Consider the following 25,250-nt stretch of genomic DNA (forward strand, 5'->3'; position numbering starts at 1 on the left):
AGGTGACTCGGTTTTGGTGCAGAGTGCATGCAGTGTTAGAAGAAGTCACGCATGTTGCCTTGTTGTCGGAGGCACGAAGATGTTTGCTGAATGTCTGGGAGCCGACTGATTACAATGTGACGCAGACGCAATGGGTGACTCTGGGCTATATGGTAGTGAAGCGTGACATTGCACAATTGTGGGGCTCCCAGAGGCCACCCACGGTCTCCGAGTGGAAAGAACACATGGACTGGTGTATGTTCAGAGAGAAAACGGTGTATGTGGCGAGAGGCAAGCCTGGGAAGTGGATTAAGGTGTGGGGTCCCTGGAACTCCTATCGTGGAGGTATATGCGCCCCGCCTCAGCTGTGTGAGATAGATGCCGCTCTGTCTCCCTAGCCCGCGCATTCCTGTATGCTCCTGCGACGTGCGAATTTGGTTTCTTCGGCCTTGCCCCCCCCCCCCCTCTGTCTACCCGGGTTGGATTACTCCCTCGATACGAGGGGCACATGCTACTGCTATTAATTTCCTCTGCCTTGTGTGTTTGCTGTTTTTCGTTTCCTAAAAATATGAAACCTTTCTTGTTTGTTTATGGTCTGCGGTTGCGGCCGACTGCGATGATTACCTCTCCAGTGACCCCTTTTTTGTTGCTTCATCGATGTGAATGTTCAGCTGTGCCTAGGGTTACACTGCATTTTAGCGGCCGGCCTGTTGGTTGTAGGCCCATACTTGTATTTCTCTGAAATTGTAATAAAGGTTTTAAAAAAAAAAAAAAAAAATGAAAAGCTATGGTATCTACTTCACAAGCCTCACGTGTCTTCGATGCCACAAGTAGGTCATCGATATACTGTACTAGTATTGAACTCTCAGGCATGATCAAACTTTCCAAAGACTTCTTTAACAACTGATTGAATATTGATGGACTCTCTGTATACCCCTGTGGGATACGGCACCATGCCAAAATACGCTGTCCAAACCGAAATGCAAAAATCGGCTGGCTGTCATGATGCAATGGAATTGAAAAGAAAGCATGACACAAATCAATCACTGTGTACCACTCAGCATCATGTGGAATCTGATACAAAATCACTGACGGATTTGGCACAATAGGACAACATGCCACCACAATTTGGTTAACTTTTCTCAAATCCTGTACAATCCTGAACTTCCCATTAGGTTTCTTCAGCCCCATTATCGGTGAATTACATGGGCTACTCAGTAACTCTCTCAAAACACCCTGTTGAATCATCTTGTCAATTATAGGGGTTATTCCCTCAATTATCTCTGGTGTCAATCTGTACTGTGGGATATTAGGATAAGTAATTCCCTCTTTCACTGAAATCTTGACTGGATCTACATTATTCATCAATCCCACATCTTCTCCAGTAAAATCCCAAACTGCTGCTTTTACTGTATTCCTCAACTCTTGTGGCAAGTCATCTGGATTAAATACAGCATATGTCCAAACAATCTCACTTTCTCTATTATCTAGAGTCATCCTGTACAAGACATCCTCATCTGGTGTCTCAAAAGCTATTCCATCCGGAGTACAAAAAATTGTGCAATTCATTTTACACAATAAGTCCCTACCTAACAAGTTCACTGGACTAGTGTCACAGACTACAAATCTGTGCATATCTGAAAATTTCCCTATTCTTACCCTTACTGGTTCAGTAAAACGAGACTTAATCTGTGTATTAGTTACACCAACCACTTGGATTGCTTCGCCCGAGAGAGGAAGATTTCTTATATCTGCTGACCTGACAGTTGATCTCGTCGCTCCTGTGTCTACTAAAAAAGTAACACTTTCCCCATTTATTTTCCCATCTACAAATGGTCCTGCCTGGTCTATTTCTAGAGTTGCACCAAGTATGCACTCTTCCTCCTCTCTTCGGCACCGTCAGTAGTCCCCTTCAGACTCACTCCCCTCATTCTTTAACCAGTACTGCTGTACCGGGTTAGTACGTCTCGGTTTGTTTACCTGCTCATCATTGTAGAATCCTGAGTCCTGGTTATATTTCTGGGACCCTCTATTCTGCGGCAAGGGCGGTTTTGGCTCTTGACTCTGCTGTCTGACAACCTTCTGCTGTTGCTGCTGATGATTACACCCCTCGTTCTGCACCTGTTGATTCAATGATTTATTCTCATTACTCACTAATGGTGGATTGGTACACTCGGATCTTCAATGCCCCAATTGTCCACAGTTGTGACATGGGAACTTCTTTTTGGCCTCTTCTAAATTCCCCTTTCCTTTTCCTGCACCATATCTGGGCCTATTTCCTGGATTATTTGCTTGTTCCACCATCTGTGCTTCTTGTCTTTCAGCAACTTTCACCTGTGCCCACATTGCTTTCTCTTTCAGCTTTCTTTGTTTTGCCTCAATCTCATCACTGAAGTACTTTGCATTTCTCAAGATTTCATCAATCTTTTTACTCTGCCAATCAACTGTGTGCTCTCGAATCCTTTCACTGATTTCAGGTCTCAAGCCATATACAAATCTGTATACAAAATGACTCAAATCCTTATCACCCAGGTGTTCATCCCCACTAAACTGTTTAAAAGCCAGTATCAGCCTTTCATAAAAAGCATGAACTGGTTCTTTTGCTTCCTGATGTGTCCGATCTATCTTAACCCAGTCTGTTTCTTTAGGTGGTACCTTATTCTTCAGAAACACTATAACCTGCTCGTACTTCTTCATGACCTCCGGGTCTGGTGCTCCTGTTTTCTGATCTCTTGGATACTCCTTAGCAGGCCAATCTACAACTATTTTGCACTCTGCCCACAAGTCTGCTGGAACAATTATATCAAACAGACTATTCAGGTCAATCCACAGTATTTTTGACAATTTCACAAACCTGTCTACCTGCCTATACCACTCGACGGGCTTCTCTCTCAATCGAGGAAAATCATTCGTAAATGACAAAATATCCTGTCTAGTTCATGGGACATGTACATATCCTCCTCCATGAATCTCTCTCATAGGATAAGCATCCACTGTTTTTTCCTTTTCTCTCATGGGAAATGCTGAGTAAGTCCTGTCCACTGAATCTTCCCTTTTCTTGTACCACCTATCTTTCCATTTTTCCACATCACCCCATTTTCGCAATAAGGAAATCATCTCCTTAATCTGCCCTGTTCTGCCAATATCATTTAGATTCTCAATGTCTTTGTCGGAGAAATCCACCCTGTAAGGCTTCTGCAAAGCTTTCACCTTATCCATATCAACTCCCATTTCACTCGCTATTCCTCTTAACCTGTCATGTGTACTCTTAGCCCTCCAGGTGATACTCTTGCACATAAATAACAACTCTCCATCATGATGATTTTTCAACATCTCTGTAGGAATTGTCCCTGCTATGAGTTCCTCCAGTTCTATGCGCAACCTGGCTACATCCACTGCCTGTGAATCTTTATCTTTCTTTTGGAGAACTTTCAACCAATCATTCAAATCCTCAGCTGTTATTTCTGTAGATCTTTTCACTGTAGTCACTCGTTCTGCCATCCTCTGTGGTTCCAAAATTGATCTTTCCAAACAACCAGTATTCAATCCTGAATTAGGCTGTACATCTGACCCTCCACCACATGTGTCATGTCTCAGCTGTCTCAAATTCAATTCAATTCAATTCAAAACAGCTTTATTCGATTTTAAAAGCAAAACCATAAAAGCATACATATATAATAGTTCATTTTTAAAAAGAAACAGTACAAATTTATACCAATTAAAAAATATCCTAATTCATGGAGATCCTAAATCTTATGATGGTTTTGAGAAACGTTGAAACAGAAAAAATGAGAAATTCATCATCCAACATTTGCAGTTTGACCAACGCCACTCTACATTGCCTCAACCCTAGTTTATTTAAAACGGGTCGGAGCAACCTTTTCCTTGGTTCTGAGTAATATTTGCACAAAAGGATACAATGCAAAGACGATTGAACAGAAACCTCGTCACAAGGGCAGGGAATAAGGTCCTTTGACCAGCAATTCATCACAGGAAAAGTCACTAGTCTAAAAAAGGCATCAACCCTAAATCGGGTTAAAAGCATTCGGGAATAGCAGCTAGGGACAAGATTCAAGTATGGCTGTATGCCTTGATTTTGAATAAGTAAATGGTTAGCCATAACAGAGCTCTTACATTTCTCCAGCAACCAGCGTTTCTCTGACAGAAAGTCCAGACAGAGTTTCTTGAGTTTTTTTCTTGACAGATCTGCCATGGTGTCTGGAGAATCAAAGAATTCCGAGTGGCCCATCTCAGCAAAAAAGCATTTAAGATATTTAAACCAGGAAATTTTTGGGGACCCATCTAAGCCGAGACAGTCCCTGATTATGTCCCTATTCAAACCTGTCTCAATTCCCGACCATACTTTATGCCACAGCAAAATGGGCTCTAAGTTGATGAGGTCTGAGATATAAGGTACGCCCAGCTCTTGATGGCAGACATAAGAGGAGGTGGACCCAGGGACTGCCAATAGGAGACGAAGGAAAACATTTTGACAGATCTGGATACTCGAGGCGTTTCCTGTACCCCAAATTCCTGCACCGTACAGTGCGGTAGATACACATTTAGCTCTATAAATGTCTAACAGCACTGATACAGGGCGGCCCCCTACCTTGTTAGAGAAATGTTTGACGGCCCCTATAGCTCGTGAAAAAGCTAGTTTTCTTGATTCCCTTGCTGCTGACCAAGTGCCCTTTTTGTCAAAATTAATACCCAGAAAGGAAAAAGTATTAACAGTCGTAAGTTTTGTGTCGGATAAAAAGGAATTGTAGTGAAGGTTCTTCTTTTTTGTGCAGCACATATTAAAAGTTTTGCTGATATTGATCTTTAGACCCCTATTGCCCATGTACTCTGAGAATTTGCTAATCGATCTTTGAAGACCGATTTGAGTCCGGGCCATAATTACAGCATCGTCTGCATATAAGAGGATGGGGATGTGGGAGTTGCCAATTTTTGGATAATCCTGCTTATCTTCCAGGAGGTGAGATGCAACTGAATTAATATATAAGTTAAACAAAAAAGGAGCTAAAATACAGCCTTGTCTCACACCCTTTCCTATAGGGAATTTGGAAGTGCACTCCCCCTTATCTCCAAAACGCACCCTAGCACCCGCATCTCGATATAGTTCTCTGATAAAAATTAGAAGGTTTGGGTCCACTCCCATGTCCTGCATTGTTAGCCAAAGTTTGTTGTGATTAATGCAGTTAAAAGCCGAGCTTAAATCCACAAAGGTGAGGAATAAGTTCTCGTTTTTTGCCTCGACATATTTGGCTACTAACAGAGCTAGGTTCAATCCTTGCTCAATAGTTCCCAAACCTTCCCTAAAACCATATTGGAACTGGGAGAGAATACCTCTTTCGTCGGCCCATGTTTGCAGTTTGTTGAGTATAACTCTCCCCGCGATCTTCATGAGTGAGTCAAGTAAGGAGATCGGTCTATAGCACTTCGGTGTATTACGATCTCCTTTCTTGAAAATGGGCACCACGATGGCTTCCTGCCAAGTCCGCGGAAAACCCACTTTAGTGAAGCTGTTAAGAACGTTAGTTAAAAGAGGAGCCCATAACTTATTGTTAGCCTTGTAAATATCCACGGGTATTCCGTCCGGGCCCGGAGCCTTTCCCGCTGGGCTCTTGTCAATGGCTGTCAAGACTTCTTCGATGGAAAAGGCAACGTTAATTGGGTAATGCAATCTGTCCTGTGAACTTAAATTTTGCCCCCCTTCTATAGCTACCTGAGGGTCTTCTTGATAAAGCTCCCGAAAATAAGTCACCCAGGACTCTTCAGTGATGGCTATTTCGATAAAATCTGATTCATTATTAGTAAAAAAAGGAGCATTCACTGCTTTCCAAAAAGCAGTATTATTTTTAGATAGGCAGGCTTCTCAAAGGTTAAGCCAGGCATCCTGTTTAATTTGATTCTTTCTTTTTTTGACTGCCTGTTGATAGGCGGATCTGGCCGATCTTACTTCCACCATTTCTCTGGGATCTCGCTTTAGTTGGGTCATTAGGTGGGCGTGAGTCCTGCTACACTCTCTATCAAACCACCTCTGACTTTTCTTAGCCCCAAGATGCAGAGGTTTTGTAAGTAAATTCCCAATTTGCTCAGTAATACTAAGGAAAGCATCGGTCACTTTTAAGGAATCGACGCTCTCAGTTAGACAGGTATTAAATTCCACTTCCCTGGAGCGGATTAAAGTGCCAAGGAAGGCCACTGGTTCTACTTTGTCCCATTTTAAGGTGTAACCATTCTTCCTGGCAAGCCGTAATCTATAGTTGTATAGATTCTGAACCGTGGAATCAATGTTACTTTTGCCCTTCGGAACGGCGAGGGACAAACTAAGGGGTAGATGATCACTCATTGCTACCTCGCATAATTCAAACGAGCAAATATAGTGGGAATAGCGTTTGGATATAAGCAGGAAGTCAATGACGGATTTACAGCCTCTACCTATAAAAGTGGGGCTAAATGGGACTAGTGGGGAGCAGAGTTCATTAGCAAAGCCCAGGTCCAGAGAGAAGAGTATGTCATTTAAATATTTTCCCAAAGGAGTATGAGAAAAATGTGCAGAGGGAGCGCCCTCCCTCTCCCCAAAGTCACACATGTTTTGCTCACTAAATGAACATAAAGTGTGATTGAAATCGCCAATCCAAATGACACAAGTGTCAGAAGAATCCTTATCGTCCATATTTTTTAAGGATTCAATTAGTTCCTTAAGTGTTGGGGCCCATAAATCTTTCGGTATATTATTGTAAAAATTTATCAGATCTATATGTAATTTTCCCCCAAGCGGTAAATTCAAAATTTGGTAAAAAGCAGAAACTGGTGAAAAGGAGATATTTATGTCTTTTAGACAGTTGGAAACATAGGTGCATAAACCCCCTTTGTTTCTCCCTCTAGTGGTGTATATTGCAGGAGTATGATAGGTACGGTAACCCGTTATGTGAATAGGATCAACTGTCCAGCATTCCTGGAGGCAGATAAACGAAAACGTTTTCAAAAAAGTAATACAATTCGTTTCTCCTAATCTGGAGGACAGACCTGCAATGTTCCAAGACAAAAAGGTGAGGGCAGAACATGTGTCAGCCTCTTGCAGAGAAGGAGGAATAGTAGTTTCACGGGAAACAACGTTGTCAAGTGGACCTCTGTTTAGACTTAAGGGATAGTTTGGGGTCTCTACCATCGTGAAGTTAATGAAAGTAGTTTCAGGGTTGTCCCAAGGGGAGGCTATCAATTGTGCTGGCTGTTGATCGAACAATATTGACGCGTCCTCATTTACAACCTTCCCTGCAGGTTCTGAGGCGGGAGGATTTTTTGGGGGTAGTCAATCAACCGCATCTAGGCAACTGTACCTATTTGCACATGAAAAAGACTCCAGCCAACCCTGGTCAGTTGTAACCATCCCACCTCTTACAGAATTACTGTTAGTTTTACCTCGCCCTACCTGAACCCACAAGTTATTATTAGCTTGGGAAGGGTAGAAATAAGCAAGTGGTAGTGGAGTAATGCTAGTGAAATGTAAAGAGGGTCGTGTCTGTTGGACGTATTTTACAGCCTGGGTGTTACTGAAATTGATCACGATACAGTCCCCTGGTATATCTTTGTTTCTTCTACCCACCCAACTAACTCTCCGCACAAACAAGATCTTGGCGTGGGTACCAGGAGGGAGTGGTCGGTTGTTATTGAGCCAGTGCATTGTTTTGTTCTTTAGCTCATAATATGACTCAGTAATGTTTGCTCCAATACAAGGTACACCCGTCAATACAATAGCATATGGTGCGGATTCTGGTGGAAGATCTAGAGTAGGTAAATTATGTGCATTTTCGTTGGGCAAGGCCCTACTATTAACTTTCGCATTTGTATTCTGTGCCGTGTCATTTGTTACTATTATATTGACATCTGGGGATTTCTGCTGAGGCATTTCTCCTATAAATGGGTCTTTGGTGGCACTAATGCTAGTAGAGTTTTCAATGCAAGCAGCGTCCTCACCATTTCTCCGAGATGTACCTAATGGCCGGGCCAAGTGAGGGTTAGTCAAGAGAGGAGAAGTTTTCTCTTTAGGATTACTTGCAATATTAGCTGGTACGAGAGGTTTACAATGCTCTCTGAGTAGATCTATCTTCATTAGTTGATTAAGTTCAAGATTTGTTAGAGCGGTTTGTTCTAATTTTTTAAGGCGCTCTTCTATCTTGGTAAGCCTATCTAGAAGCGGTCTGGTTGAATGTTCCAAAACTTCCCTTATTTTTAGGAGAAAACCCTCATCTATTTGCGTGGATTTATTTGGGGTTGCTTCAAGCAAAGATTGTTCATCAGTCCCCAGAGTTTGATTGGATGGGAGTTTATCAGTTTTGGATTTGTTCGATGTTGATTTATTCCCCTTTTTACCACGCAGGGCAGCCTTTTGTTTTGGTTTGTCCCCTGGAGTTAAGGCAGAAAAGGGGGAAATGACATCGGAACTGACATGTGATTGAGCTCGGGTAGAAACACCATCAGATTGGGTAGTCACAGCATCGGACGGGATGATGTCAGATCTGTTGGTGTTTCTAACAAAGTTAGCCCTTTTCCTTTCCAAACTTGAAGCCATAGTTAAATCAATACTGCCCCCCTCACTAATCGTACCATTATTTGTAATAAGATTTGTATTAATAGGCGCAGGTGAGACAGCTGAAGCAATGGTCCCCAAGGAAGAACGTTTAGCAGTAAGCGGGTCCAACGAGAGACGACGCTCTGTTAAGTCAATTTCACGTTCTAAAAGGTTGGCTGCTCTTACGATAAAATTGTCCAGAGTTCCAGCCAGGGTGGTATTAACAGCGGTGCCCTTGGCCCTGGGCATTCTTTCTTTCTGCAATTTCAAATATAATTATCTCTCTCAATGATAAGGTCGAATTTCAAGGGGGGGTGGCCCAGCCCAGTGTCTCCAGTCTCGAACGGCCTCAAACGGCCCGCTCTTTGCCCGGTCTTAGCCCCGTGCTGAGACCCGCGCGCGTCCCGCTAGCGCGTGAGGGCAAGGAAATGTTTATAAGGGAAAGGGAAACGGTGTTGGGGGAGGAGTCGGGAAGAGGACCAGGTGCGGCTGTTCAGCTTCACGCGCAGCACCCTGGTCCTCGCAGTCCCGATTACGCCGGGCGCTCACCGCAAAACGAGCATCCAGCGACGTCCCCTCACCAGAGTAAAGCACAACGCAGCGGGGCCAACAGCGTGGAGTCAGGGCACCAACAATGTTCCAGGCAGTAAACAACGGAGTCCCGGTCCCTCGAGCGGCCCCCGCGCAGCGGGGGCCGCGAGTCGCGGTAGAAAATCAAGAAGCTGAGGTAGGAGTTCAGGCAATCCCGGCAGTGACAAACAGCAGAGACCAGTGTCTCAAATTATTTTCTTCCATCCTTATTCCTGACTCTCCCGAAGAATTAACCAAACCATTTCCTAGATATGGAACTGTCAAACCATTTTCACCCATTCTTTGTTTATCAAAAATAGGCATAACCGGACCTATGGTTACAGGCACTGTAACAGCTTCTAGATTCTTTGTTAATTCCCTGATCTTTTCTGTCAACTCAGATGTTGTTCTTGCTAACTCTCTTGTTTTCTCATCCCCAATTGCACTCTCTCTCTCTCGCTCTCTCTCTCTCTCTCTTTCCGTGAAAGAGCTATCACTTTTCAAATCAGGTGTCACAACTTCTGTTTTAATGATCTGCAAAGTATCTCTTATTGGAGTAGCAACTGGTGTTCTCACTTCTGGTTCTGGTCTATATGGAGGTGGTCTCTTGTAAATCATGTCATCCAAGACTTCATCCTCATAATCATTAGCCCCATACCTCCTCAATTCTGTATTAGGTACCTTTTCTGCACCTTTCCTCCCTTCTGCTTCTTCAACAGTTCTCATAGGATATAATCCCTCTGACATACTAGCATCTCGCCATCTTCTCATTCGATCATGATGAGTTTCACGATCATATTTCCTCCCAAAAATATAACTATAATTGCCTCCGCTCCTCTGCTTTTCTCGCTCATGCACCTCATCTTCCCATTCCACCAATGCCTCAAACTGTGTCGGCCTTGGTCTAGGCTCTAGACACATCATCTTTTCCCGTAACTTTCTCAACACGGCCAGATTAAATGAACCATGTTCCGGGAACGCTAAAACACCATCCTCTTTAGTGTACTTAGCCCAATTGTCTAACCAAATACAGGTATGATACCCATATTTCGCAACCATGAAGGATGCAGGAGTTCTTGTCGGAGGTAGCAATTCGCCCTCTCTAGTTATTATGTCCTTATCCTTGTCGAACCACCTTTTAATTTTACCGAACAAGGATTTCTTTTTCTTTTCCTCCGTTTGATAATACATTTTCGCGTTTACTACAACCCTCTAGTCCTTTCCGCAACTGTATGATCTTTTGTCCAATAACAGCGCGACTCACACCAATGCACCAATCCTGAAGCGTCTACGTCACCCTGTACTCCTTCCAATCCCTGCGCGGCTCACACCAACGCACCAATAACAGCGCGAGCACTGTTCCAATCCACTGCCCAATCACAGCGCGGTCTGTCTGACGTCAGTAGTCGCTGCAGTCGCTTCTACTCTGTCTTCTGTCACTCGTCTACCCCTCCTTTACAAAGTCTTCTCAGTAGACTCTGTTTCAGATTCCACAAAATCTATTAGTTACAACATATAAACATCTCCATTGTCTGCTTCGCTAACCACAGAATAGTAAAGAAAATTCTTCCTCACAAGAATCCCGCTTCTCTCTAGAACAGCGCTTACCTCTGCTCCACCACGGAATTATTACTCTCGTTGACACAGTAGCACATCCCTCTACTCTGCCCTTCTAACATGCATCCAATAACTGTTTCCTCCAGGAATGCTCCAAAGAGTCTCACAATTGACTAAATGCTCATACATTCACGCACTTTCACACCAGAAAATGTAGCACATCCACACAGAATCCTGCCTTTCCCGAGAACAGCGAACAGTCTGTCCCACTACAGAATTATAACACACGTTAACCAAGCAGCGCTTGCCTCTGCCCAGTCCTTCAAACAAGCTCAGAGAATACCTATTACTTCTCCAGCGATAAGCTTTAACGGCAAACCTTACGGATCCCTGGGACTTAAGACCAGAGTCTCACAGATAACCCTCGCTACCATACACACTCCTCTTATACAGAAAATATGTCTCTAGTAGTAACACACGACGATGTCACTGATTCCGAACCCAGACAATGCGACGCGCAACTTCAATTGTCACACGCTTTTCCCTGCATACATACAGGGCCAACAATCCCGTCTTTCCCGAGAGCAGCACTCACTTCCCTCTGCCCTACTACGGAACCGTCACCAGCTCCCCACGTTCCAGAAGCCGTACACACTACATAGAACTCAATACGACGACTTCAACATATAATATTAGTACATGAATCAACATCAATCAATAAATCAATAAATCCAAAAGCCTATGTACAAGCAATCTATCAGATCAAGACAATAATCAAAACCATCATACTGCTACCAGGAAACTGCTGCAGATCGGAGCTTATAAATTCTCCCTACTTCCACGGACAGAGTAATTCCACAGTCACACGCACATACACTCATCATACGCTAGGGCCCATCACACTAATATTCATTCTATTACTCTATCCACACTGGATATACGAGAGAACTCCTAAATCAATCTGCATCTAAACTGAGGTCAATGCGACCTAACTGTTATGTCTTGAGTCATGATTTAAACAATAAGAACATATTCGAAAATTCAATAAATGACAAAGAAATAACCACCCGACACTGTGATTCAAACAAAAGGTTATTTTATCTAAATTAGTTCAAATGAAAGTCAATCAATAGCAAAATCATTTTCTCATAGTTACCTATTCTAGCTAAATGTCATTTAGGTCAGGACAGGTCTCTCAGTAAAGTCTCCCGAGTCGCCGTCCTCTCAATCAGCGTCGATCCTCTCGAGCATAGGTTCGGGAAGAAGTGGCCTAAGACCCTCTCTAGTCTAACAATATTTATAGGAAAACTAACATATTAAAAGTTACAAACAAACTCTAAACATCCGTTGAGCCGTTGAGCAGAGCGAGCAGGAAAGGATGTTGACTCGCAACATTAGGAAAACCTCCGCTCTCGAAAATCTCAAAAATAAAAACACGGAAGAAGGAAGCTCAAACTAAAAAATGTAACATCCATGAATACTCTTCCTCGGAATCATAGTGAAGCCATCGCAAGTTTATCAAAGTTCATTGTGGCCTTTTACTCTTCCAAGGATATCTGGTGACAACTGGCAACAAGCCCGGAGCTGCTGTCCTCACGGAAACTTTTAATACAGACAGAGGCCGAAGTCAGGATTTCATCCATATTCAGCGAGGCCTCTCTTCGTATTTCAGCTACTCAAATGCAGGCTGTAAATATCGGCCATCTTTGACTAGGCCAGAATGGACAATCTTAATTAAAAGAAACACAAAACAACGTTACTACATCGTAATGATTATACAGTGTTAATTCCCACTAATACCCTTATGTGTATGTAATTATCTAGCCATCTGCGATATAAAGAAGCATTAAAGCACGTTATTTTAAAGCGCAAACACGAAACAAATAGCACTTTAGCAACACTTATTTTATTAATTTGCTCACCAACTTAGTTCACATATTAATTAAGCAACACAAATGCATCCCCACGTGTAATTCTTTCATTAGTAAGGTTGATTAGTCAGAACCTTCAACAAAATTAATATCCAGTAATTATTTATTAGTAATTTTAATTATGACATATGCTGATGTTCGGGTTTTGACAGAAAACCCTGCCCCAGCAGTAGCAGGTCGGAGGAGTGTAGCAGTGGAGTTCAGACGGACCAGGGTCCGCGACGAAGGGCGCGGTTCGGTTCGGGCGCATGCAGCCTTGCCTTTGGTGCCGCAGGGAGGCGCCTGCTGTGCGGTTCATCCGTGTGTCTTGTTTTCATCTGTCAGATTCCATCTGACAGTGGTGAGTTTTTGGATACCGAGGCGATAGCCTCATTACTACACATTCACTTTTTTTAGTCGCTGTTTGGGTTGTCTTATTGATGTGTGACGCTTTGTCACAGTTGAGGTTGGATCACAAGGTCAGCGCTGTGTGCGGTTGCGCAGCCGCTTCTATTAAATAGGTCCTGGGAAGGGAGGAGCTTGGGGGGCTGGGCTTGGGAGGGGCAGGAAGCGGAGGGTGGGAGAATCATTAGTAAGATGCGGGTGAAACAGGTAAGGAGCGGGGGGAGGAGGGTAGAAAAAGCACAGAAAAGGCAGAGATGCAGAAAGTCGCAATAAGGAGGCAGAAAAAGTGGCAGAGGCACAAAATGGCAATAAAAAAGCCGGAGAAAACGAGGCAAAGGCACAAACAGACAACACGGCAACGTTAAAAGAGGCTCACATGGCAGAAGAGAGAGGGGAAAAGCAAAAAAGGCTGTGAGACAAAAAGGCAAACAGAGAGGCAGAAAAACGATAAGAAAAGGCAGAAAGAGAAGGTAAAAGCGTAATGGCGAGAGAGGCAGAGAGAGAGGCTGGGAGCCTGAAGAAGAGGCATGAGAGGGTGAGAGAGAGCTAGAGGAAGAGGGATGAGGAGGAAGAGCGCGAGGACGTGGGGCATTCGGAGCAAGGCCAGGTCCAGGAGGGCCTTAGACTGGTCGCAGGACCGGTCCAGGTGAGTGGGAGCCGTGGCCTAGGCATACACCTGTCGGGCTGGCTTCGAGGTGAAGGCGTGGCCATAGATACCTAACCCAAAAATCTATTTGATGTATATTTCTATTTTCTAGTGCAGGCCTGCTACTGAGCAGCGACTATCACCTCCCTAAACATATTAGCTAGCCTCTAATGCTCCAAGTGTGTGTAAGCGATTACAATGGTGATAGACCTTCTGGGATTTGAGGGTCCCCTGCAGAAAGGGCACCACTGATTTGCATACGATGTGACACCGCAGGAAATGCCATCAGTTGACTATCAATCCTCTGACATTGCTGAAACCACTTTGCAAGAAGCAGCTGTCCTGGTGTGCTTATCAGTAAAACAATAAAAGCATGAATAATAAATAAATAATAACCCTAATAAAATGAGTACATATATTGTAAAGCTCTATTAAGTGTATATATATTATATTAGTCTCACTCCGTGTGAAAGGTTGCTCCATGTTTTTCCAAACGTTATGTACTTCCTCTAATGTTAAGGGTTTTTCCAGACTAGCATGTTATGTGGTATTTATATGGAGCATCAAGGCCTGGCCAAAGGCGACTCACGGCTATGACTCATGATCTGGTGCTGTGGGACCGAGAGGACCCCCCTCCCCCTTTCTGGCTCCCACAGCTATGAACCAACTCTGTGGGGCCTAGTGCCAGCCTTGGGCCTCCTAGCCATGACCCAGCTTTGCAAGGCTCAATGGAAGGGGTGCTGCTCCCCTGTGACTTGCAGCTCTGACCCAGTGCTCTGAGGCCAGAGCCAACTCTGGGAGGCACAGGGGAAGGGTGCTTCCTACCCTGGGCCTCACAGCCATGATCTACGCTGTAAAGCCCAGGGGAAGGAACCCTCCACCACCCTGAGCCTCGCAGCCATGATCTACGCTGTAAAGCCCAGGGGAAGGAACCCTCCACCACCCTGAGCCTCACAGCTATGATCTACGCTGTAAAGCCCAGGGGAAGGAACCCTCCACCACCCTGGGCCTCACAGCCATGATCTACGCTGTAAAGCCCAGGTGAAGGAACCCTCCACCACCCTGAGCCTCACAGCTATGGGCTAATGCTGTGTGGCCCAGGGGAAGGAACCCTCCACCACCCTGGGCCTCACAGCTATGATCTACGCTGTAAAGCCCAGGGGAAGGAACCCTCCACCACCCTGAGCCTTGCAGCCATGATCTATGCTGTAAAGCCCAGGGGAAGGAACCCTCCACCACCCTGAGCCTCACAGCTATGGGCTAATGCTGTGTGGCCCATGGGAAGGGACTCTCCACCACCCTGAGCCTCGCAGCCATGATCTACGCTGTAAAGCCCAGGGGAAGGAACCCTCCACCACCCTGAGCCTCGCAGCCATGATCTACGCTGTAAAGCCCAGGGGAAGGAACCCTCCACCACCCTGAGCCTCACAGCCATGATCTACGCTGTAAAGCCCAGGGGAAGGAACCCTCCACCACCCTGAGCCTCACAGCTATGATCTACGCTGTAAAGCCCAGTGGAAGGAACCCTCCACCACCCTGAGCCTCACAGCCATGATCTATGGTGTAAAGCCCAGTGGAAGGAACCCTCCACCACCCTGAGTCTCACAGCTATGATCTACGCTGTAAAGCCCAGTGGAAGGAACCCTCCACCACCCTGAGCCTCACAGCTATGATCTACGCTGTAAAGCCCAGGGGAAGGAACCCTCCACCACCCTGAGCATCACAGCCATGATCTACGCTGTAAAGCCCAGGGAAAGGGTGCTTCCTACCCTGGGCCTCACAGGTATGATCTACGCTGTAAAGCCCAGGGGAAGGAACCCTCTACCACCCTGAGCCTCACAGCCATGATCTACGCTGTAAAGCCCAGGGAAAGGGTGCTTCCTACCCTGGGCTTCACAGGTATGATCTACGCTGTAAAGCCCAGGGGAAGGAACCCTCCACCACCCTGAGCCTCACAGCTATGGGCTAATGCTGTGTGGCCCAGGGGAAGGAACCCTCCACCACCCTGGGCCTCACAGCCATGATCTACGCTGTAAAGCCCAGGGGAAGGAACCCTCCACCACCCTGAGCCTCGCAGCCATGATCTACGCTGTAAAGCCCAGGGGAAGGAACCCTCCACCACCCTGAGCCTCGCAGCCATGATCTACGCTGTAAAGCCCAGGGGAAGAACCCTCCACCACCCTGAGCCTCGCAGCCATGATCTACGCTGTAAAGCCCAGGGGAAGGAACCCTCCACCACCCTGAGCCTCGCAGCCATGATCTATGCTGTAAAGCCCAGGGGAAGGAACCCTCAACCACCCTGAGCCTCGCAGCCATGATCTACGCTGTAAAGCCCAGGGGAAGGAACCCTCCACCACCCTGAGCCTCGCAGCCATGATCTACGCTGTAAAGCCCAGGGGAAGGAACCCTCCACCACCCTGAGCCTCGCAGCCATGTTCTACGCTGTAAAGCCAAGGGGAAGGAACCCTCCACCACCCTGAGCCTCGCAGCCATGATCTACGCTGTAAAGCCCAGGGGAAGGAACCCTCCACCACCCTGAGCCTCGCAGCCATGATCTATGCTGTAAAGCCCAGGGGAAGGAACCCTCCACCACCCTGAGCCTCGCAGCCATGATCTACGCTGTAAAGCCCAGGGGAAGGAACCCTCCACCACCCTGAGCCTCACAGCTATGATCTACGCTGTAAAGCCCAGTGGAAGGAACCCTCCACCACCCTGAGCCTCACAGCCATGATCTACGCTGTAAAGCCCAGTGGAAGGAACCCTCCACCACCCTCAGCCTCGCAGCCATGATCTACGCTGTAAAGCCCAGGGGAAGGAACCCTCCACCACCCTGAGCCTCGCAGCCATGATCTACGTCGTAAAGCCCAGGGGAAGGAACCCTCCACCACCCTGAGCCTCACAGCCATGATCTACGTTGTAAAGCCCAGTGGAAGGAACCCTCCACCACCCTGATCCTCACAGCCTTGATCTACGCTGTAAAGCCCAGGGTAAGGAACCCTCCACCACCCTGAGCCTTGCAGCCATGATCTACGTCGTAAAGCCCAGGGGAAGGAACCCTCCACCACCCTGAGCCTCGCAGCCATGATCTACGCTGTAAAGCCCAGGGGAAGGAACCCTCCACCACCCTGAGCCTCACAGCTATGATCTACGCTGTAAAGCCCAGGGGAAGGAACCCTCCACCACCCTGAGCCTCACAGCTATGATCTACGCTGTAAAGCCCAGTGGAAGGAACCCTCCACCACCCTGATCCTCACAGCCTTGATCTACGCTGTAAAGCCCAGGGGAAGGAACCCTCCACCACCCTGAGCCTCACAGCTATGGGCTAATGCTGTGTGGCCCAGGGGAAGAGAGCCCCTTTCCCAGGGCATCACAGCTATAGGCAAGTGCTGTCAGGCTTAGCGGGAGGGGCGGCCCCAGCCATGGCTCAGCACTTGAAGGCTCAGAGGAGGGGACCATATCCCCCTGGCCTTGTTGCCACAACTTAATGCTGCGAGGTCCATGGAGGAGGGGCATTTTCACTCAGTTGGGCCTCACAATGTTTGGTCATAGCTCCGAGGCCTAGGGAAGTGATAGGTCACAGTTGAGAGGACAGGGGGATGGGGTTTCTCTCCTCTGGGCCTTGCAGCTGTGAGGCCTGGGAGAGAGCCACCCTTCCTTTGGGCCTGGCAGCCAGGACCCAGCTTTGTGAGACCCAGGGGAGGGTGCCTTTGTCTTTCTTTCTCTGCTGGGCCTCGCAGCGCTGGTTCATAGGGGCCATCCCCAGGAGAGGGGGGCTCCCCTGCACTATGACCCAGTGCTGCACATTTCCATTTTAACTCTAAGATAATAAAAAGTAAAGGCATTCCACCACCATGCACTCCGAGAATCTGTTTAGAGTTCATGGGAACTATTCTGATTTACAAAGGAAGTGCTCAATGGAGTGTTCTCCAGAGGAGCATGTTGGCTTTACTTTCCCTGCGAGAGAAGTCATTCCGTTTATGGAATCTGTACTTTAAGAGAACCCTAAGCTGTGGGGTTAATTCCACCTCCCAACCTTGTAACTTTTCCATTCTTTTTTTTTTTTTAATTAGTTTTTATTAATCTTACAGAGAAGTGAGCCAGTCATCGTAATGCAGTATATAAAGACATATAACACATAACATAATATGACATTGTGACAACCAGTGTAGGATAATATACTTTAACAATGTCAGACATCCATAATCGTCCTCGAATGGCAACATACAATGAGCCGGTATCATTATAAAGTCACTAACAGTATATCAAAGCAGGTCATTCTCAGTATTTCCGTGTACACCAAAAGTGTGGCGAAACGGATGGCAAGTTGTTAAATCTATCTGGATGTAATATAGGTGAAAACATGTAACTTTTCCATTCTCACCCAACTTTGAATCCAACTGTAGTTGTTTTTCTACTAAATTTCTTAAGGTGGAAAACGCAAACCTTGTGCATGAGCTCACAGAACGAATGCAGAAAGAGGTCTGATTAATGATGGTTGAATTTCTCTTTTACCATTAATGCCTCCTAGTTGTATAAAGTCTGGAGCGCCACCCTAGTCTCTCAAATTGAACGCATGTCTTGGATGAGGCTAAAGATGATGGCCGGTTTTCGCAAGCTTGATGTTCATCAATGCTCAGACTTACGATTCGTCTTGTCGCACTTAGCTAACAGTAAGGAGACACTAACTGTATTTAATGCTCTTAAGATGGCAGGTGTACTTCAAAGACTAAGGAACAACACAGTGGTAAGGCATTGTGAAACAGTGAGGTGAAATATATGGGTTTTTAGAAATAATTGAATACAGATGTTTGTGGTGGCCTTCACAAGAAGCTTTATATTTCAAAGGATGAAAAGCAGATTTGCTCTGCATACAGAATCGCTGCACGCCTTTTCCACTTGTGTAGGAATAAATGTTGAATCTGTAGTAATGATTGTGTGATAAGAAACTATATCTATCACCCTTCCCTCCCAACCCCCAGGATAGCGCTTGGAGAAGATCCGAATGCAAGGAAAGATGAGAAGGAAGACCTCACGCGGACTCATCAGCAGATAGAGGACAGCAGACTGGTGAGGACAAGGCTGTATGACTAGTTCATCGCGGGCATGTGTAGTTCATCGTAGGAGAGCCTCCACAGGTTTATGAAAGCTGTAGGAATGTCCAAGTGGTCAGGTACAATCTGTAAATCTCTCATCAAATGTGAAGCTTGCTTACATTTTACTGACAATTTAAGATGAAAAATGTTGTGTGAGGCGTTCCTACAGCTTGTTTGCATTTGGAACACGCCTCTTTGAGTGATCACAAAACAGTTTCTCATAAATGCTGAACGTTTCAATAATTTTCACACACAAACTCATTTGCCTGCAATTTGACAGTGTAATTAGACCGCATTGATCATGCGATATCTAAAGAATGGACATTGACGTCATGGATGAAAGTGAATATTTGTCAATGTAAGGTAATGAAATGTCGCAGGGCAGTTTCAAAGTTATTGTTTCAACACTTGGTCGGATTTGCTAAGGGCCCTGAGCCAGAGGTACTGTATGTGGGGTCCCAGCTCAGTTATGAGATGTCGAAACGTATTGTTGCCCTGACATATCACCTTGTGGATGCATGCATGTGTATAATATGCCTGTTTTGGGCAGTTACGTACATGTAAACCCGTTAAAACCTCTCCTATTGTTAGTTCATGTAGGTCGGCTTCCTCATTTCATTAGTAACCAGTATTAAATGTGTCCCGTGCCGCTATTGATTGAACCCAGACAAATCTGAAGCAACTCCTCAGCTGGTTTTTATCACCATTTCTCCCCGAGGAACTGTGTGTGGTGCGGTTTTTGTGTTCATCTTTCTGCAGTTGACTCTCTTGTCTTGTATTTCCGAGAACGAGGCGGCCAGTGAAGGTGTCACTTCTCTCTTCCCTAATCTTTCATTGGAGAGTTTCAGAGTTTATGTTGCACCTGTCTTTGAATCACTCCCCTTCCCTTTCTCTTGTAGTGCCTCTCTGAATTGTTTGGCACCCCCAACCTTCATCCTTCTACCTCCAGCCATAGTGGAATTCCCCAAAGGAGAGGACACCACTCTTAAAAAATGTAAACGCCTCCCTGAACCGAGGAACCTTTCAGGCACCCTCACCTCAGGGCAGATATTCCCCTTGGTGAAGAAATCTTCTCTGGAATCTGACGAGCTCACTACACTTTTGTGTGTGAGGTGTGGTTGTCAGAGGAGAAGCAGGCTTGATGTCGATGTGTTGAGGGATCGTCTGTATTTTGTCGTTGAAGAAGTTGCTGATAGCACTGTAGTTGTCCTTGGAGCGTGGGATCGGAGGGTGAGTCAGGGAGCTGATGCGCTGCTTGACTGTCTTCAAAAGCCTTCTGCTCTGTTGGAAAATTCCTTGATGGTTCTGACATAGTCATTGGCTTTGGTGTCGTGTTGAGGTCTCTGCATGTTATGCGGGGGGCTCCAGTAGCATTTGGTCACCATACGTTCTGCTTATCTTTCATTTTGTTTGTGATTCAGAGTGTTTGGTCTTGGCATAACAGGGCGCAGAAGGGCTTGGCTTGCACTTGCTTGTTTTAGTTGAAGCATTGGCATTCACATAATTTTCCAGAAATATATTGAAACCTTTTAGATTTTAACATCAGACGTGGAGATGGAAAGGCGAGAGATGAGTTCGATCTTTAGGGTGTCGATGGAGAAGCCTTTCAAGATCTAAATGTTTGTTGTTCTCTTTTGAGTTGGCCTTGATGAGTTGGTTAGATGCTGAGAATAGTAATATGGTTGGTCCATTTGAGGGGTGTAAGTGGTTTGCATTGGATGGATGGTGATGTCGGGAAGACAAGGTCAAGGATGTGCCCTTTGCAGTGTGTTGAATGAGTGACATGCTAAGTGTGGTGATAAAGTTGCGGTGGATGACTCTTCTTTAAATGCTTTAGTTTGGGAGCTTGACGTTGGTGAGGATGGTGGAGTGGTGTGCTGAATGGTGAGGTGATAAGGATGTCCAAGAGTTTTTCTATGAAGTCTTTGATCTGTCCAGGAGTCTGTAGATGAGGTGGAAGGACTTTTACTGAGTTGCCGAGAGTGTGACGTGTCAAGTGAGGAGCTTTATAGAATTACTCATTGCTTGTTTGCCTACAGGATGACAGTGAGGCTTCGTTCTGAAAGCTTGTGGGAACATGGATGTCTAGGATTTGTGGGGTTGAGCCATGTTTCTGTGATTCAGATATTTCGGTAGGTGATGAGGAATGCGATGTCTGGATCATGGAGTACTGCAGAGCATGCAATGATGCGCATTGGATGGATGGTGCACATATTTGGTAGTATGAAGGTATGTGGAGGTCAGTGGGGTGTGTATGAGGTTGGGTCTGTGGTTGTGAGGAGGCTTTGTGGTCTGAATGTACATGTGGGGGTGTAGCATTGGGTGCTGGATGAGGCACAGGATGAGATCTTGCCTTGAAGGCTGCAGGGGAGCAGGCTTTTGAACCAGATACTTCCTGGCTCTAACAGGTTCAAATAAGTAATGCCTTTGTGAGTGCCTGACCTTTGCAGGTATGCCCTGTGGAGTTGTTATGAAATAGTGGGGAAGCAGGAAGTGATCCCTTCCAGTCAACATGGATACTGAAAAATCATTGATGTCACTTCCTCTGGAGATGGACGTTGGTGAATGAGGTCTATGTGTCTGACTTCTTGTTAAGATACGCTTTGGCAGGAATCCAGTGCAGTCACTTACTGTAGAGAAAGCTGATGGGCAATGTATAGATATCATTTGTTGTGGAGATGGATGTCACAGACCAATCTGCTTGTGCTGAAAGTTACTTAACTCTGCTCTCCTTGGCTTTGGGGCACTAATGTAGACCAAGACATGGTTTTGTTAGACTGTATGTGATGAGCCGCCGCTAGAAGCATCATTTGGAAGAGCGTTGTACATCCAACTAAAAGCCTTAGTGGAAGTGCAGTCTGGAGTGGGGAGAGTGCTCACTAGTGAAGTTGTTGCCTTTGAGAACGTTTGGCCAGGATTTGTTGTGAATTTCAATCAAGACAACCTCACGATTTTCACACCTTGGTAACAGAGTAGACATAGGAATGCAGGACACTCCACGCATAGTTCTTCTCCAAACTCCTGGTTTTCTATTGGTTTCCAAGGGTGAGGTGGAGATCTACCAGTTACTGTCTGTCCTCCGGGCAATACATTGTGGCAGTGGCCAAGAACAAATCGGATTACCTTGGCACAGCTGGCACAAAGAGCTGCACAAGACTCTTCCCAGATGGTACGGTGTTGGTGAAACGACCTGTTTCAGCTGCTGGTCCTTAAATGGTTGGTTACTTGAGGATACGAATGGCAAAGAGGACTTGCAGTCAAAAGGAAGGCTCTCAGTCGGGGTCTGAGCTTCTTAGCGTTTTGAATCATGCACGTTTCCATCCCGTAAATGCTAGAAAGATGGTTCAAACTATTCCAGAATGAGGGTGGCTTGGGACAAATAAATAGAACACACCCCAAGACCTTGGGTAAAGAGGAAAAGCTTGTGTGTTTTTCTGAGGCTGGGGGTGGGTAGATGTGTGTCCCTGGGGTACTGTGGAAGTTGGGGTTGATACAGTCTCGCCAGAGATATTGTCCTGAACTCCTCCACCACTGGCAATGCTTGTTTAATTGGGACTCTGGCTGCTGGGCTGCAAAGATCCTCTGCCTCCTTGGTAACTAAGTGCCTCAATGCAGAGCTTTGGTCCTCTATACTCCTCTTAGTCAGGAGGCTTACTCCTCTCCTCACTCGCAAGTACAGCTTCTTCCTTGTCTTGTAGAGGTCACATGAGCAAGGTTTCTCATGATTCTAAATGAAGAGTGTGCACACGCTTGGCTGATAGGACCTTTACTTTAGAGTCCTGGAGGTATCCACTCATGCCCTCTCATTCCAGGTTTTTTAATCTGTCTGACTTCCTATTTTTGTCTCCTCCCCCCCCTCTTCTCTTTCTCTTTCTCTCCCTCTCTCCCTTTCCATCTTCCTCCTCACTCTCTCTCTGTATATCATTCTCCTGAAGTGAACGGTGTGAAGCTGAGATGAAGCTCTAAAGATATTTATGTATGCATTGCTGTACATTAGGCTCTTTCCCGTTTACGTCAGAACGATTATTACATCAGGGCTCAGACCTATGAATCCATCTGGGATGTTAAATTTTCTTTTGTTATCTCTTGATATTCTGACCCTAGAGATTGAGAAAACTGGTCAGTGATGGCGTCCAGTTAGTGACCAACATCCAGGTAGCTGCAGATGGGAGGGAGGACCATCGGAGAGCGGAAGAAGAGGAGCTGAAGCGGCAGCGGTAAGATGTGCATTAGGACTCAGCATCTCGAGGGCTTTCTGAAGACCAGCTCTTCCTTTACACTTACAGGGAAAGTCAGGGCTCTTCAACCAACGAGCCCTAGACCTCAGGTCAGCGGCTCATATTCCCCACTCTATAAGAGGTGGCTGATCGCTACACCTTCTGCTCATGATGCTAGGGACAGTGACCAGACTGCCCGAGGAAGACTTCCTGAGCTTTCAATGGCTGTAGACATCTGAAGGCACTCATGACTGACAGGAGATCCTCTCCCGCTCTCCATCTGCTCTGAGTGTTCTCCAGTCCTGCACCCAGCACTCCACAGACTTGTCTATTGACTCAGACCTGCCTCACTGCCTGCACCCAACCTGCAAAGGAATTCCATCAGTGGAATTCTGGCTAGTCCGAGGCTGATATAGCAAGTATTTTAAAGCATGCACATCTGGGAAAGATCTAATACAGGAGAAGAAAATGTTGCTTGCCCAAGTGCTTGAACTATCCAAAATGTCCTGACGACATGGTGCTCACTGCCCATCCATTCAATGGCTCCTGTAAACAAAATGTAAAAAGGTGTGAAAGGACTGAATGTTACGGTAAAGTGCACCAAAAATGATAACTTATGATAGGAAATAGTCAAATGCATGTGTGTCTACCAGGACGGGGGAACGGTGTTTGCACGTAACGAACGGCTCTGGCTTCACGCGGATTATCATTTGATTTTAGACTCGATAAACTGGAACATGAGGCCAAGGTGAGTTTGGAGACATTTGAGGACATCACCAACAAATGGGTTTCTGCCAAGAACAGAGAGATCCCTCAAGATATTTGGGAAGTACTCAACATGCAACAGCAGCAATGTGCCCGGCTTATCGAGGAGAAAAACAAGCTTATTGGTGAACTGCAGCAGGTAAGGTGCAAAACCCTGGTGTTCTGGTGACGGGAGCAGCCCTTGATGCTGCTACAAGATAGTATGGATCCCTCAGAGCCTGCTCTATTCATTACATACCCAGCGGAGCGCAATCTAGTGCACTTGTAAGTCTGTTTAGCATACATTAGAAATAAGCAATGCTTACCTCATACCTGTGCCCATAGGTCTAGAGAAGGAAGTCTTTGGGTCATGTCCTCAACCAGCATGTGACATTCTATGTGATAGGGGGTGCACTTTTGTATGTTCTAGGCATGTAAATTCCTTTCTCAGCAACTTTTTGGACAACTGTGCGGACTCCAGACTTCCAGGTAGCCATTGTCAAAGCGTTTTACATGATGAATACATTTGAAATAGCAATGTTTGTACTAATGTGTGTGAAACAATTATGTCAAAATACGATAACATGTGTGGAAGGTGACTATATGTATCATAAGTGAACAACTTTTCCAAAACGTTTCTGAAATCAGTTTGTGGATTGGAGACAAGAAGCCTTTCGTGAACCTCTGTGCTGTCACGTAACGCGAATCCCGCCATTTCTTCCTTCAAAGGAGCTGAAGAGCAAGGACGACCAGTACGTGAAGGACCTGAAGAAGCAAGCAGAAGACATCGACCTGCTGATAGAGCGCATGGAAGAACAGATACGGAACCTGACCAAGACCTACCGGGAGGAGCTTCTGCAGACCGAGGTACTCTTGGTGCAGGAAGGATTTAGAGTTTTCACGCATTACTTCTAATATATTACTTTTCTCAATATACAAATTCTAAAGTTTTCCTTCTGAAGTACTAAGTTGAAATGCTTAAAATGTCAACTATAGAGGAAGTTAAAAATTGGGGTGGCTATTGACCTAACATATCAGGAAAGTATTTAAACCGTGGTGTGACTTCTGCTACAGAAACTCACACTGAGAGTCAACAGACCGTTACTTTACGTGGCCAAACTTCTTGGAAAATTGACCATGCATTAGCCATTAGCTTCAGAAATTTTCAGAATCTAACATAATGGATGGCCAACAAGTGTGTTTCTGTTCCGGTCAAGCTCATATCGCTGTTGGCACGCAATGATGCCAACAGATGAAGGAGAAACTGGCGTGCTAGTCCTCTTGGACTTGCAGACTGCATTTGATACCGTTGACCACAACAACCTGCTTAAGCCCCCAGCAGTAGTGGGTATCACCAAAATGGCCGTCAAGGGGCCAAAATCTTTCATTTCAGGGAAGTCACAAATAATCACTCTTCCGCTGTACTCTTTAGGGGTATCTGACATTGACTTTGAGGTCGCACAAGTGTCAAACCTTTCTCTGTCACGCATATACCCGTAGTCCCTTGCCCAATTTCTCCTCCAAGCAGGGCTACATTTTTACATGTATGCT

At 45.8% G+C, this 25,250-nt stretch overlaps 1 protein-coding gene across 2 annotated transcripts in view; it reads left to right on the forward strand.

Annotated features, from left to right (window-relative positions):
- LOC146830123 (dynein regulatory complex protein 1-like) overlaps nt 1–25,250 on the forward strand; it is a 236,881-nt gene that overhangs the window by 23,373 nt on the left and 188,258 nt on the right. For both annotated transcript variants that reach the window (XM_085604350.1, XM_085604351.1), the window contains exons 2-5: nt 18,625–18,712; nt 22,843–22,955; nt 23,676–23,859; nt 24,429–24,566. In XM_085604350.1, the coding sequence (XP_085460476.1) occupies nt 18,625–18,712; nt 22,843–22,955; nt 23,676–23,859; nt 24,429–24,566 (523 nt within the window). The remainder of the gene's footprint in view (nt 1–18,624; nt 18,713–22,842; nt 22,956–23,675; nt 23,860–24,428; nt 24,567–25,250) is intronic.

This window comes from Triturus cristatus, chromosome 5_1 (assembly GCF_964204655.1).
Source record: "Triturus cristatus chromosome 5_1, aTriCri1.1, whole genome shotgun sequence".
Classification (NCBI taxonomy): domain Eukaryota; kingdom Metazoa; phylum Chordata; class Amphibia; order Caudata; family Salamandridae; genus Triturus; species Triturus cristatus.